Source organism: Tympanuchus pallidicinctus, unplaced genomic scaffold (genome assembly GCF_026119805.1).
Source record: "Tympanuchus pallidicinctus isolate F22 unplaced genomic scaffold, pur_lepc_1.0 scaffold1, whole genome shotgun sequence".
Taxonomy (NCBI): Eukaryota; Metazoa; Chordata; class Aves; order Galliformes; family Phasianidae; genus Tympanuchus; species Tympanuchus pallidicinctus.
In genome coordinates this window covers 78,381,946-78,398,502 of record NW_026294618.1, presented here as the reverse complement: position 1 = coordinate 78,398,502, position 16,557 = coordinate 78,381,946, and the positions used below count along the sequence as shown (strand labels likewise).

At 35.5% G+C, this 16,557-nt stretch overlaps 1 protein-coding gene across 2 annotated transcripts in view; it reads right to left on the bottom strand.

Annotated features, from left to right (window-relative positions):
* The window catches only part of TTC27 (tetratricopeptide repeat domain 27), a 103,037-nt gene that overhangs the window by 47,370 nt on the left and 39,110 nt on the right, over positions 1-16,557 (bottom strand). For both annotated transcript variants that reach the window (XM_052684087.1, XM_052684095.1), the window contains one exon: positions 2,870-2,983. In XM_052684087.1, the coding sequence (XP_052540047.1) occupies positions 2,870-2,983 (114 nt within the window). The remainder of the gene's footprint in view (positions 1-2,869; positions 2,984-16,557) is intronic.

Below are 16,557 nucleotides of genomic sequence, written 5' to 3'. Positions count from 1 at the left end.
ACTCCCTATTTCTCCCTCATCCTGTTACTTGAGCTCTGGCTGCACTTTCAGCAGTAATTTGTGGTTTAGCAGCTTATTCCAACCCATTTTCCGTTATTAATCGTTCCTGAGTTACTTCCTTAGAATAGAAGGTAGCTGAAGATCCCAGTACTGATGCAGATGATGCAGAAATGGCAGAGTTCTACTTAAGCAAAGAGCTATTTATCAAAACCTAACAGTATTTCCTCCTGTTTTTTCTCCCAACTGTTCTTTCCTCTCTTACCATCTTAGTACTTAACCTTCCCCCATCTATACCCATATGGGGAAAAAAGAAAAACAAAACAAAAAAGAAACAACCATCTATTTTTATTTTAATTTAAATAAAAACCATGCTGTATCCAGACACATTTTACTTGGCAGCACCCTTGATCCAGACTTCAATATACACCATAATGGTCATGATTAAATATTCTAGTGGAACATTAAAGTACTCTGTTTAGCTCTCGAACAGTTTCCTTTTCTTAGAAAAATGGTTGAAAAAAGTACTGACTTCAAAAACTTTTAACCTTATTTTTGTAGGCCCAAGCCTCATTTAGGCAAAAAATTGGACAGCAGCATTCAGAAAATGTTAAGAAAAAAAAATCTCTCCTCCTCACTTCCAGTTAGCTACTAGCTGACGTACCTTCCAAAGTACTCAGAATGATTATCTGAAAATCTGTGGTGGTTCCAAAGTCCATATTATCTGAAGTCCAGATTTTTAATGGAATCTGAAAGATTTTCAAAACAATCATTCCAATTCTCTTTGAAGATTTCCAGTTAGGAAAGGTATTTAAAAACCATTTGATAACACCTTTTTTAACAAAGTAGGGATATATTGAATTCTTGGAGAACAGCAGCTATACTCAACCAATATACCCTTCTTTCAAAAATAGATGCAGTTATTTTGAAGTAATTAAAATAGGTTAGACAAACACAGACAGGCCCATGAAACACAGTAAAAAATATTATTTGGCACATGAACAAACGATGCCTGGCTTGCTTTATGCCTGAGAAACTGCATACATCTTACCAGTTGTATACTCATAATACAAAGATATTAATTCATTAAAAGGATGCTTAAATTCACCACAAACAAAAGCTATAGTAGATATATGGGAGTGTGGGGGGAGAATGGAGGGATGGAGTGGAGAAGAAAAGGAGAAATAGACTGCTAAATAGACGAAGAACTAGCAAGCTCCTCAGGCACTGCTTACACATATTTATTAAAATGATGTATCAAAAAAATTTGCATTATGAATGGAGAATTCATTTAATGAGAGAATTCAATGGAAAGTTCATCAAGCATTAAGCCTATATTTTCCAATTCCTTAAAAAGTCTTTGAACTGTTAGAAACTACGATATTAAAAAATTCTAAACTTACAGAACTCAAGAATGAAAACCTTAAATGGAAAGTTATTCAAGTTATTTGATTAATTTAGCACAGATCAATCCTTATACAACTTTAACTATTTTTGGATATTGAGCTAAACAGCTTGATATGGTATCAAATCAACACAAATATATCATGATATTTCAAATATCTAGAAAATTCAGTGAAAGAAATTGAAAACATTAAGATTAAATATGATATTTTAAATCACATATTCAGTGTTTATAGTGCCTCCCAGAATGTCACAGTGTATGCTAACGAAATCTTTGCATTATGGTGGTTACAACAACAATGAATATAGATAAGTGTACTTAAAATGATAAGGCCTTGATGAGATTTCCATCATGAGAATGACAAACTGTACAGTATAACAGCTTCCAGGACTCAGGTTTATCAAGCTAGACAAAAATGTTGGAAAGGCTCCAACTGCTTAACGGCTTAGGGCATTGAGAATCCTGAGATCATTTCCCAAATGCCACCAGATGCTACATCTTCTCCAGGATTCCAGACTTGGAATCCTGACTTCCTTGACATCTCCTACTGACCCTAGGAAATTCCACTACAGCAACTTTGTGACCTCCCTCAGCAGAAGAAAAATGCAGCAACACATCCAAGCTGCACTTCTTCTAATATTCATGCATTAATAATGATTTGAAATGAAACATCAGCTTCTCAGGATTTAATTGTGGAGCACCATAATCATTAATTTTGTACATTCCTGGCCGCTTTAGTCAGCAGGATTGTTGCCTGACAGACACATAGTAATGCCTGCTGTTCATGCGACAAGAAGACTAAACAGGATGAACGTGACAGATGGCTAACAAAACGTCATATGAAGAAAAAAAATCTTTTATAAAGCCTACACAGTTTTCCTTCGAAAAATTTTTGTCTTAAATCCCACTAGCTGATAAATTTCAGATGGATTTTTTTATTGTTACTATTTTTATTTGAAAACTGATCTACATTTGGAACAAGATTGTTTAATCACTACCTCAAACTTACAATGCAAATACTAATTACTGAGTACCACATCAAACAGTAAATAAGAAGTGCAGTTTTAGTCACAAATGTATTTTCCTGTTCTTAACACTAGCGATCATTTTCAAGCTTCAGTTTTTTCTACAGATGATTTGTTTCAGTAAAAAAATAATTTTAAATATCAGTAGCAGCTTTACATTCGTGAATCCTCACATGAAAAAGTTCCTCAGATATCAAATGAATTGGAAACTAGAGGTAGGAACATGGATTTTAATTTCAATCTTCAAAAACTTTACTATTTTATACATATGTGAGTTTGTCCGAGGACTGGCAGAAATGCACCTAATTGAGACATAATTAGAAACTTTGGCTCACTACAATTCAGAGAGGAAGCTGCTAACTCTGGCCTGTCTCCATTCTATACATAAAGAACCCATATTCATAATTCAGACATCTGGGTCACGTCAAGGGAGAAGCCTTACCTGTGTCTGCTTCATTGCTCGTTCCATTCTACGAGTGCTTCCTTTCTCAAGCTTGGTCCGAAGAAGTAAGGCTGAAGTTTGAATGGCCCAGAACTTTGGCTGAGAGAGCAAACACTGTAGAGAAAACAGCAGTTTAAACAATATGATAGTTCGTTTTAAAAGATGCTGAAAAAAGTCAAGTTTTTAACACCATTCTCAAGCACAAATTCTGTCTCCTATTCTGAAAGTAAAATATATGGTTGCATTATTTATTAGATAAAACTAAGGCTGTAAAGATCACTTTTATTAATTTTCAGGAGAAAAGAAGGCCATCAAATCAATTTTGTCCTACTGCAACACCGTGCACAGAAATCCACTAGGTGCACAATGAAGAAAAGTAGGGAATAAACTGCACAAATTGAAGCAGCTACTCACAATTAAAGAAATATAAAGAACTTCATAATGAGAAGTCTGGTTCAGCCTTCTCCACAGCTCACTACTGGATAGTTATAGACAGCCCTGTTTCCTCTCCTTAGCTTTTCCTATATTAAGGTTGAGAAAAACCATTCTCTCAACCTCTCCTCATACTCCAGGTACTTCAACATTTGCATTAACAGCATCTCTATGTTATATTAGCTGAACTTGCTAGGAATCTCAAGATTATTAATAAAGTTCAAGCGTGCCATGACTTGAGAATAACAGCAAGCTTTTGATGTGATAGATGTACAGTGACTAAGTAAAAAGCTTTGCTAAAGATATGGGAAGTTCTGTCTTTGAATATCCTGCCTTGATACCAAGAACTCAATGCCAATTCCAATGACCAATTTTTAGAAAATCCTGAGGATTACGTAGCCAGTATAACTTGACATTCCTTAACAATATGTAGGTAGTGTGAAATCTTTCCAGAATGGTTTCAAAGTATAACTTCTGTTAGATATTTACTTTGAAAAGGGATACAGCAGGGAAACTTCCTTGCTAACTTTATTGACAATATAAATATGACCCACTTCTCTGAAAAATGAAATTTGTCTATAGATATTTGTAAACTGATGAAAGAGCCCCAGTGGTTTTATTCTATCCCTTTAAAAGTCTCCTAAAGCATTAAAAAATATGCTTATTTGTTTGAAATGTCTCACTAATTTCTGTCATATTGTAATCTATTTTCTTTCCCCCAGTGTTTTTGCAGGAAAGGAAGCAGAAAGAGACAACCTAAAACAAATTCTCTCCAAACAAAACCATAGTGGGAAGTAAAAAGGCAACAGCAAATGAAGTATAACAAAAACAGTATGAATGCATGTACCACCAGAAACTTTAACATCAACTGATCCTTCCTCTTCTGACCGACAAGCCCTGAACAAATTGTTTCATGATTTCTAGTTAGCATTATGGTAGTAAATACCCCAAGGCTTCCATACCATTCTAACCGTGCTGAGGACCTGAAAGTACAAGGCAGATATAATTACAGTATTCTATACTGCACAAAATTTTAAGTGCCCGTTTAGAAATTATGATCAATAAAACTGTTGACTGCTCCATATCCCTCCTAGCTCATCCACAGAAGTCCAAACCCATATTTTGTTTGGTCTTGAGCCAAATCTCCACTGCAGGAAGCAAGCAAGGCATTCCTGACACAGGACCCAGATTTCTTCAGTGGCCCATTACAGGCAGCTGCTAAAATAAACCTAAAGGGGTTGTTTGGCCAAACACTTGAACAATGCTTATTTTAACTTTAAAAAAAAAAAGAAAAAGCTACTTTTGTGAGAAAGCTTCACTATCCTCCAATTTTCTCCACTATTGACATTTTGTCAAATTATTGTTTTTCACTAAAAGGGAAGTTTTCCTCTGCTAAATGATTGTTAGACCTGAAGCGAGCACTGTGCCCTGCCAGTCCAAAGGGCCATTTGCACTCTGGGGTGCAGCAGGGCCAGCACTGCCACCAGGCGAGGGGAGGCACTGTGCAGCCTCACAGTCTTTCCTATCCTGACTCCTGACCAAGGATCCTGGGTTGCAAAAGATATTTATAAAACGAAATGCAAGGTATATCTGCTGTACAGTTATGAATGAATGAAATACAGAAGTTCTCTAATAATTCATTGCAATAAAAAAGCCTCTGCAATTGCCTATGACAATGAGAAACAAGCCTATTTTTCAGTTTAGAAAAGGCTGTAACTGTATCCACATCGAGTTTGGTTTTACATCAGAACTCCAATGCTCACATTTTCACAACATAATTGTATGGTTTAAAACAGCACAGGCACAAAGAAAAGATCAAAAACATAAATATAAAGGATACAGAGTATTTACATTTGAGGACTTTTAAAGAATAATTTCAGAACCTGTACCATTAATGAGTTTTCATTTTACATCCAACTTCTCCACATTTTCTAGACCATAAATGATGTCAGCTGCAAAGCTTTATATTTCCACTTCAATCTAATCTTAGACTTTATACTTTTTAAACACGTGAAACAAACAACAACAAAATCAAGATTATGCAAGTTTTGTCAACAGGTAAGTTTACTGTCTTGTATCAAAGACCGATAAGAAAATAAATAACAAACAACATACCACTGAGAATCCTCAAAAGTAGATCTGTTCTTATTTTAAGGAAAGAACAATGAAATAAAGAAAAACAAAAGCAGGAAAAATACATGGAGTGAGAAAAAAGGAAAGATTTTCTGCACTGAATGGAATGTTTTTGCATGGGAAAATTCATTATTCCAATTCTACCCCACATTTCTCTCCTACAAAAAAAACCACAAACGTTTACCTTCCTCCCCCATCATTTCAATGTGTAGAAAGGAGATACTACCAAAACATCATATAAAACTATTCCATTCAATGTATCATTCTTACCTGGTAAGTGAATGAAACAATATGAACTTCAAAGTCATATCAAAAGTAGTTAGCAGTCTAATACTACATCATAACTTTCCTAATATCCTGGTTACCATGTAAGAAAAAAACAGGAGGTAGTATCTGAATTGTGAGACAGGTGGTTATTACAAATGACATTCAGATCAAACTCAATTACAACAGCTTTGCAAAACCTGGATTAACTCTCAGGTACCATTATTCAGCCCCATCCTTATTCAGAGGTTAATCTAGGTATGATGCACTCCCTGATAACTCCTATAGCTTTCTGTTAAAGAAATAGTGAGTGGTTGTGGAAACTGCAATATCTGTACAAAATTCAGAGCAAGCTAGCAAGAATCTTCAAGGAGGTTTGTGCCACCAATATGTCGTATATATCATAGAAACAAACGTACACAAGTATTAGTTGGAAAGTTAAAATCTTGGTTTTAAGGAAACTAAAAACAGAGAAAGCTGCATAAAGCTGAAAACCAAGAATATAATGTATGTTAGGTGAAACTGAAAAGTAGACCTAAAGTCCACACTAAGAAGTGTCAGTCCCCCCACAATACTGTGTGGTCTATAGTTGACAAACCAAACAAAAACAGTCTTTTGACAGGCAGACAACTGCATTAGTCAGTCATAACACACAGAAGATTCAAGTTCTTCAGCAGAACACTTCTGCATGACTCTATTACCAAACACAGGATTTCCTGTAGGAATTCATTCTGATATCTGAGCCAGGAACAGGGCTTGTTGGAGATGCTAGACAAGAAGCTGACAGAACTGAAGTTGATTACTTTGTAACTGCAGTTCTAACCCATTTGAAAAATTTCGGATCTTCTTCCTCATTTACTACAAATCTACGCTTTAAGCAAGCCCATTTTACTATTATTGTGACTTGCTCACTGATAAAACACCGATAAACACCTATTAAAAAAAAAATCAGTAGCTTAGCAAACTATGGTTGCTATGACAGAGCTGTTATTTGAAAATTGGACTTTCAAACTCCAAATACTTAATTGCAACCAGTTGTGGAATTCCCAAAAGTCTGCACACCAGTCCACTGCAGAATCAAAAACATTCTGCTTATTGCTCAAATTGTGAGGACGTGTTGAAATGACTTAGTTGAAGGCATTGGCAAGAAGCACCCTGATGGTTACTCCGTTTCTTTGTCCTGTCATCCCTTCCAAAGAAATAGCCTTTAGTTTAGATTCACTCAGGTGTTTGCTGTGATATTTAAAATTACAAGCAAATAGAAAACACTAGGACGGATTTAGGAAAAAAAAGAAAAAAGTCTAATTTCATTAATTACCCATTTCAGTTAACATAATTCATGACCTTTTTGTTCACCTTCCCCTCCTCTTTATCTAGTGAGGATGTATCAAGCTGTAGCCCAATACGTAGTATGAATTTACTTCCCAGAAGCCATACACAAGTTAGTTTCCAAATTACTTATATGGATTAATTAATAATTATTACCAATAATTCATCCTGTTTCATATACTCAAGGATATTGTTGCAGCATAATTTTCAAGAAATCATCCAGATAATTAACACGGAAATATTAATTCTGGAACAGAACTAAGGGCAACACAACTTCAAAACTCATTTTATGATTTCCTGAAAGAACAGAAAATATTGTGGCAGGAAGGTTCAGCCTGTACTGCTATACCACCAACATCCACTTCTGAAGTTTGCAGGCTAACATAATACAACAGGAGGCATTACTTACGGAGCAGCAGCAATATATAATATTTGAGCATGTATGACATGCATTAGCAAAAGATCTGTATTTTTCCTCTATCAGGTCTTCTACTGATTTTGTTGAGTTACATCAAAACAGCATGTTACAGAGTCAATTGTGTGACCACTTCTGATTTTTTTTTTAATGTCTCTTCAAATTATCACATTTTGAATGTTATCTTTTTACATATATTGTGTTTGACATCAGCTAGGTAAATTACAGAGACAGGCAGAAATCCCAGAAGTATTAAAGTGACAAAGTGGAAGATTTACTTTCCTGCACTGGCCAAAACATCAACATATGCCCAGTGCCATTTTCCAGCATTACTTTAATATTCCATATATATTTCAGTTGGTTTAGACCACACATTCAGTGTGTTTTTTCCAAAGTCTAAAGCTCCAGTGCATGGCAATGGTTTATTTTGGTCTATAAAACTAATCCTGGGACTGCACAACTAAAATAGCTTCTCACCAAAACAGGTGTTAGCTGATCGTGAGCAGAGCTGGGCTTACAGCTCTTAGCTGCAGCCATTAGAAATACCTTTCAATGTTTAAAAGTCAAGAGCAAGGCCAAAACACCATCAGCGATCCATACCAAAGGACTGGCTTAATTAGAATGTTATTTTTAACATTTACTTTGTCTAGTCTTGTCTGGTAGCCTCCACACTAATGCTGTAACATTACATCACTGTAAATACAGAGTACCTTTTGTGTAATTTGACTGACTCCCTCTGAAATTTATCATATCTGGAGGTAGACAGAATAAATGCGTTATAGGAATTACTCAGTAGCCGGCATAATCAACTCGAGTTAAGAGACCAGCACAGTTCTCTATCTCTGAAATATTCCAATACTCTAGATGGGAAGGCTAACAATTTCACTCTAACTGCTTAATGATTTTTTTTGTTTGTTTTTTTTTTAAACTTTAGTATAACACTGTTCTGTAGCAAATAGGTGAGCTCCTGATAGCATTTACCCAATGGAACCCTCACATTCCATCTTTCCTATTACTCTAAATATATTTCTCCATGCTGACACTGCTTTTAAAAAATTACTTTATTCCTTCTGATATCTACCTTTCAAAGAACAGCTCTCCCTCTGCCCCTTAACTGATGGGAGGTCAGCTTCTAAACTCTGATGGTTTTTGTGCTATTAGAATTCATACGAATTCAGGCAGGAAAGCCTTGAATTTGGCTCAAGTATTTTACGTAAGTGTTGGTAAGAGGAAGATTCCTTTAAAAGTTTGTTTTGAACAAGCATCAACTTCAGGTGCACCTTAAGTAAGCCTATTACTACGCACTGGCATTATAAAAAAAGACTAAGTTCCTAGCTAAAGCATCTAGGTTAAAAGCCCAGCTGAGGTACCTGAAGCCAACAAATCCTCTAGATCAGTCCTAAATAATTTTATCTTCCAGTCTCAGATGTCATTTGGTTGTCTTGACCTTATCGTGTGGCTACAGACCCCTCTGGAATGATTGTTTCATCTGAATGGTGGAGAAGAGCATGCTCTGAAGAAAGACTTCCTGTGGATTTCAGGACGGGGGAAAAAAACCACACACGAATCCTACCCCACTTCAGATGCATCTCACATACTAAAAAGTATAGTAACAATGCAAGTGTTTATAGACACTGAAATATCAGTTTCATATTTATGCAAGTAACAGATTTAAGTGAATATGAATTACTAACCCCATTAATGAATTGAAACATCTCCTTAAAAAGAGCAAACATCTGCATCGCATGCAATCCTTCATTTTGTTAGTAAGGCAATCAATCATATTCCTGTAGATATCACTTCAAAAGTCACCCAAAGAAAGCCAAGAATATTCGCTATGAGAAGACTACACATTGCTGTACCTATACTGAACATATTGGAAAGGGATACTGAAAAGAGTCACGCGTTAAATTTTTTTCTTCAAAATCTGCTACTTGCAGCAAACACTAACAGCTCAACTCTGCAAAAACACTGCAGAGATTATCGTTTGTTAACTGCTCAAAATACTGTTACTAATTCATCACAGATATCAAGAAACTTCAGCACTTTTCTTCACATATTTCTCATGCATAACCTTTAAAGGAAGTATTTCCAAAGCAAAACACCACAGCTTCTTCCCATCTATAAAATGAGATTATTTCTTCTCTTTTGTCAAGTCAATACTCAAACTTTGCATACTTAAGTTGACAAAATCTCTTAAACTCCCGATAAAGAAAAATAAAGCTTTCCCAAAAGAGAATATCCCCAAACTTCCAGCTTCTTGTTGTTCATCTTGTTTTTCTCTGAAATAGGCAACACAAGGAACATTCAAGTAAAATAAGGCTGCCTTACCTGGTCTTAGATCTTGAAAGAATCATTAAAGAAAACAACCAACTTCCCTTTCCATTCTGCATGGATGTCCCATTTAGAACCCGAAGTCATCCCTGGGCAAGCTGACTGCTGCACTGAATTTTAATTTAAACAAAAAGCAACATATGAAATGCCTATATCCTCTGCTTTTCCTACTAGATATAAATTTTGTTCTGCATCTTTCTTTTTTCCCCTCTTGCTTCCATATACACTTATTCAAATACAGGAGAAATATCAAAGAGACTTTCCTCTCCTCCCAAATGCACTTTTCAGTAATGTACAGGGAAATAGTTCAGCACTTGCTAGAACAATGTTTAAATCCAAAACTCAGTACGTATCTGTTTCTTCTTCTTCTTCTTCTAGTCTTTACATCTTCTGAATACACATCAAGAATTTCCTCAGCTTTTTCATAAGCTGGATGTTTCTATGAGTTTTCTTGGAAAATCTCCTGTCTTACTTCATATTCATAACCTTGAGGCTCAAACATGCAAGTATTGTATCTAGCGAGAAAATGAAATTAAGAGAGTCATTTGATGTAGACAAAAAATCTGATGCATCTAGTCAGAAGCAGAAGAAATACAAGGATGTGATGAATGCCATTCTAGCTAGCTGTGAATGCAATTAATAAATCAACTTGTCTGATAAGGCACCAGGCAGAAGGAATTCATTAACTGTGGAAATGTTGCATACTCAGGTGAGTCCCACTCACATGCTACAGATTACACAGAAGAAAATGTCAAAGCAAATGAGCATTATAGAAACATTCTCTTGCAAGGGATGCTTCATATGTTCCACAGAAAAAGTTGCATGAAAGGAGTATAAGGATTTACACTTAGTGAAGAATATTCAATGAAAATACTATAAGACTCAAAGTTTTGTCTGAATTTTAATGTAACAAACACAGAAAAGCAAGCTCACATTAGCTCATGTGGACTAAAAATAAACTGGGAGACACCTGATGAGCTATAACATGCTTCTTTAATCCTGCACAACAGTCCAACATCTAACTCACACACATACAAGCAGTAACATTCAGAGGAGCTTACGGAAGGAACAAAAACTACTCTTTAAATTCATTTTAGCTATCTGAAAAAATCAACTCAAATTGGGGTCTGCTAGAAAAAAATGTTTTTGTGTTTTTATTCTTTTTGGTCCTTCTATTAAATTCCAGTGGTATTATCTGAATTCTGCTTACACATCCAAACTGTAAGATCTATCCCAGGTGACAGGAATTGTTTTAATTTTCTTCTATATTAATAAGCATCAGTGGGCTGATATTTATCAAGTCACCAAGAGCTTAACACTGCAACAATATCATGTGGTTTCAATATTCTAACCTCTTCCAAAAATTTTAAGGCAATATTTTTTTGTGTTCCTTAAGCTGTTTTTTGGTTTGTGTTTTGGTTCTTTTTGCTTTGAGACACACATTCAAGCTCAGAAGTAAGTTTTCCTTGGAGGCTCTCAATTTTATTTAAGAAAAGGAAGAAACTAGAAAAGGAAATGTCATGAAGAAAGAAGATACTATTTTATTTAATAGAATCTGCTTGCAATGACTAGCAGAGGGTAAGCCACATAAGATGTGGCTCCTATTTTCACTTAGAATGAAGTCCAGCCATTTTACTGACACTTGCTGTATTGCGCCAAACCTATCACTTACGCTGAAAATAACTTCAGCCAGATTTGACTGTAGTAGCATTGTCTTTTTCAGGTTTGTGGTTTGGACCTACTCCTGAAATAGCATGAGTACAGACTTCCACACCACATCATAGTACTGCATTTATTTCCTAAGGCCCAATCTCAACAGCAATAAATCAGGTTTCTGGATTCAAATGGCTAGACCTTTAACTCTTTGGTAGTAGTGATAAGGGTTTCCTTACAATTTAAAAAATACTGAATTGCCCTTATCTATTCAGTTTCGGGATTTTTCCTAGTCTGTGCCAAATTTCTAAATACATCATGTGCTCTATTGAAAGTATCTTGAAAAAAGAAAACCATTAAAAAATTGCTCTCCGCACAGGTAATAGAAAAGTGAATTTGTCTTAAGAAGTGCTGGATGTGTTTCACAGATAGTTTCAAGACTATATGCAATTACATGCATTACATGGACTCAGATTCTGTTTAACCTCAATAAACAAAGCAAATAATTGAAGAAAAAAAAAAAAAAAAAAGAGTGGAAGATCAATCACTGTCAGTGAAGAATATCTCCTAATATGTTCGATTCAGATTGACAGTGAGGGAAAAGAACCACGCGACCCCTACAACAGGTATTCTCTTGGACACTACCACAGTAGGTGCTTAATTCCCCTGTGCTACTTGCTCCACTGAACTCCCAACTTTGCCCCTAATCTTACTGTGAACATTTTGGGAACAGGCAGCGTAACAATTTATCTGCTGCTGATTGGAATTTATTCCTCAGAGTCAGTTATAAATTTTCTTTCTTATATTTCCAGTATTGCTGCCTTTGTCTACAGTCTGGAATCATGATTTGTCAATGCTTTCAACATTTTTAATCCTATTCATTTTTAATCGTATTCTTAATTTTGTTTTAAACACTTCAAAAAAATCAGTCCTACCTAACTCAGCAAAATAACAATGAGAGTGCACATTAAGATTCCTGTTGATTTTTTTTCCTGCTTATTTGCCTCTTTGAGCTGTTCAGGGGAAAATCCAAAGCTCTCTGGGCCACCAGAAAATCCTTCAGGCCTGACAGAACCTACATCCTCCTTATGCAACTCCCCAGAGTAGTGGGATTTGTCTGCGCTCCCCCCACCTACTCATATTCATGAACTCACCACTCTTTTTTTCCATAGCCTGTCAATAATAATTCCTGTTCATTTGGTGTGGAAGACCTGGAAGAGTAGTGCTTTATGAACTGCTGCTGGTTAATATACTGTACATACTCAAACTTTTACCTTTACTTTTGCAGTGACAACTTCAGGACAAATATTCATTTGCTACAATTATCCTTAAGATTCTTTAACTGAGTATCTTTTGCCAGACTGGAAGGCGGGGGTAGCAAAAACACACTAATTCTCAGATAGATCTCTAGTTCAATCGTAAGAAATGATACAAGGGAGCCTTAGAAGTTCTTCAGATCCCTCAGTAAAATGCATACAATTATCATCTTGTAAAGAACCAACTTAAATGTTTCCTTAATTTCAAAACTTTCAGATTAGCCAGTAGCATAGCAGGAATACTTTGATAATCACATACGGCTTCTGCATTCCAAAAATGTTATATGCGAAGTCACCCTATAATGATATTAACTAGTCAAAATCAGCTATTTTTTTTTTGTTCCTGTGACAAGACAGACAAGAAAACTTAGTAAGAATGACTTACTTTATCAGTGATTTATAGTAAGTCTTACACTGACTTTACTATTAAGCTATATCAGAGCAATATATCAAATGTTATGTACACACGTGTGTGTATATATATATATAATCAGTTCGGAAAACAGCTGTGTGTAGGGGAACGGTGAGGCACAGCAGAGGAAAATCCACATACTGCCAGACAGGATTCTACAGAGTGTGCCATATCTGGTTTTCCCATTTTGGATGCCAGCATCCACCACAGGAATTTTGTCTACAACAGTCTCTGTAATTCACAGGTCTATGTATTGCAAGACTTGGGGTTCGCAAATAAGCATAATGTTGAAAGCAAGAGGCATGCCTCAATTACTGTTTGGTGGGTTACACTGCTATATTTGGAGTCTGGAAGTGACAATTTCTGTGGGTGTTCTAGGGCAGTCTCAGCAGTTTCCCAGAGAAAGATAATGTTAACAAGTCTCCAAATCCATTAAAAATATTTGGGTTCTGATTCCTTCCAGTTCCTGACTTCACCACTAGAAGTGTTCTGTCTCATTAAAGAACTACTGTTCCCACTATGGGCAAGAGGATCAAGTTGCTGGAGGTCATCAGCAGTTTGGCATTAAACTTTATATGCAAAAGTTGAGTTTCCAGAAGCAAAACAAAGTTGCAGCCACCTTCCTTTCTGAGTCTGAAGACAAAATGACCCTGAAAATAGACTGACTCCTTAAGCAGTACACAAAAACCAAGAAGCAAGGGAGTAGAAGTAGGGGCATATAAGAAGGGAAGGAACTAGGAATGATGAGTGCAAAAGCAAAGGTCAGATATACAAATGGGAAGTAAGAGCTGACAAAGCTTAACTGAGGGGAATATGGCCTGCTGAAGAAAGAACAGCTAAAGAAAGTGGGAAGCTGCCACTGGCAAACATTAACACTGGAAAAAATGAGCGAGACTGTTAGAAGCATGAAAGAAAAACTTGTCTGAGTGTGCAAAACACTCAGTAACATTCCTAAATCTGACAAGGTTATGTAGAGAGTTGCTGTACTCTAAATATATTTACCTAGAGACCAAAGGTAAAGACCATGTCTGGGTTAAGTTTAGACTTGAAAGAAGTAAAAAGCATGAGCTGTAATGGACTGAGATGCAAGGAAAGTCTAGTACCTGTTCAGTTGTACTAAGCATATAAACAACAGTAGTTTGTTAAAATAATTACGACAAGTGAGTGAAGAAGCTATGCATGTTTTCTTCAATATGTAAGTCACACCCTTTTTAGTTAAGAACCCCTAAACTTTTCATTTTCACAGTTCTGTAGAGATTCAATAGACATAAACTATATCTATTATTAGGTAGGGGAAAGATACAGGAAAATAAATACATTCACTGCAATTCTCAGAGAATAATCTGTAGGATAAGAAACAGTCTTATTTCAGCATTTAACCATCTTATTTGCTTTCTGAGTCTTACTAATGAGCTACGGAACAGCTTAAAATCAGTAAAAGCAATTTGCTAAGTATTCTTCTTTCCTTTATTCTAAAAGTGAAAGAGTTTCTACTGACATTACTGATATGTATTAAAATAACAAACAAGTGTTCAGTTTTAGCCAATAAACTGAAACAGAATACAATATTAATTTGAGGAAATTGCAAATACATGCGCTGTTTCTCTTTGAATGTTTTAGTTCTGAAATCAAGCACCTCATTTTACAATGCTTCTAGGAGCGAGAGAGCAGAAAGATCTTTCACAGTCCATTTTTAGCTAACTGTAAAAGTTCACTCTCATCTTTTGTCTAGACTATGATAGAAGTCATTACTGAATGTGTTGGCCAACATACACTGACAAATATACTTAAAATCCAGCTGACAAGATATGAAGTCTTTCAGGAAAAAGTGCCAAAGATCCAACTTAACTTGCTTAGGGATTATACAGGCAGGGAAGTGAAGTCTTCCCAAACACATCAAAAACATACTGATATCCAGCTCCATGATTTTTATTTCAGTTTGGAAAAGGTTTCAAATCTCAACTTCACAAATAAAAAGCATTAACAAGTGATGCATTTAAGCATTTTACTAGCACTTATTGGAACAGTCTTCATAACTAACAGCCCCACTTGCCACGATCAAGGCAGCCAATCCAAACATGTCAGAAGCATTTATGCCATATCATCGCATCATATCTACTACTCATATCAATTTTACAGAGTAAAAAAAGTCTGAGTTTTCACACAGTAATCATGATGTCCATTTCTGAAATACATCAGGAACCCATAAAATACATTGGCATCATTTTTATTTCCCGACGCAGTGATCTAATAGGCACTTCGTGCAAACTAGTTTCTGAAATTTTCTTGCATATGTGCTGTCACAAATCATTTTTCTAAATAACCATTTGCATATCAATATGACAATTATCCTAGTAAAATACATCTACATATGAAGCATACTGGCAGAATACAGGCTTTTCTTTTCCCTTTTAGCCATAATACGCAGTTTAGTACATGATCAGTACTAGAATTCATGTGTTAAATAAACACAAGTAAAATAAACATATATATAACCTATGTCCATACGGATTTAAAAGTTCTACAAATTAAATTGAACATCTTAATGTCTGGTCATCCACACCTCAAAATTCCCTTTCACTATTTAAACTACCTGCTTTAAATAAAAGAAGTGAAAGGACATACTGTAAAAGTACGAGAATTGGCACTGCTTAAACTTCGTCCTTATGCAAGGTAGCAAGTACCATGCTTTTCCACCATGTACTCAAGTTAGCTAAATACTTCTACAAGGACAGCACACTGTGAAAACACATGCCATACCCAAGACCCATATGGGATATGCAGGACTCAAATGTGGATAATATAAGCACATAAATGGATATTTTCTAAATCTAAGCTGTAAGAATTTGTTTAGGAACTTTTTCCTAAAATTTATAAAAAATGAACTTTCCCCTTGAATTCTCCTCTCCTAACTAGACCAATGGATTTAGAACTTAAATGCTTTTTCCCCATAACATTCTTAAATTGCTCAATGAATCCTCACAAGAAAATGCCACCTGAAAATCTTTTCCAGTCTTTTGGCTACCTAAAATCTTACATCATTGAAAGAAAAACAAGAAGGAAAAAGCATTATGGTCATTTTCATACAGAAGCAGATACAGACATTTATGCCTTATCAAGTTCATCTTTATTTTTCCTGAAGCAGTCAAGATGAAAAAATACATCTCACCATACTTTTTTTTTTTTTTTTAAAGTGACATTTTAACTATGAAAATGAATCAAAACCAAAACATGATCGAAACACTTCAGACTTTTGCGGGGGAAAGAAAAAAAACTACATACTTCATGACTGCTATTAAGGGCTATAACTTTCTAATCAAGCTTGTCCTAAATTGTCTAATATACCAAAAAATCTGTTACTTTTTTTTGGATTTCATTTTAAGACAGAACAAAGACTGTC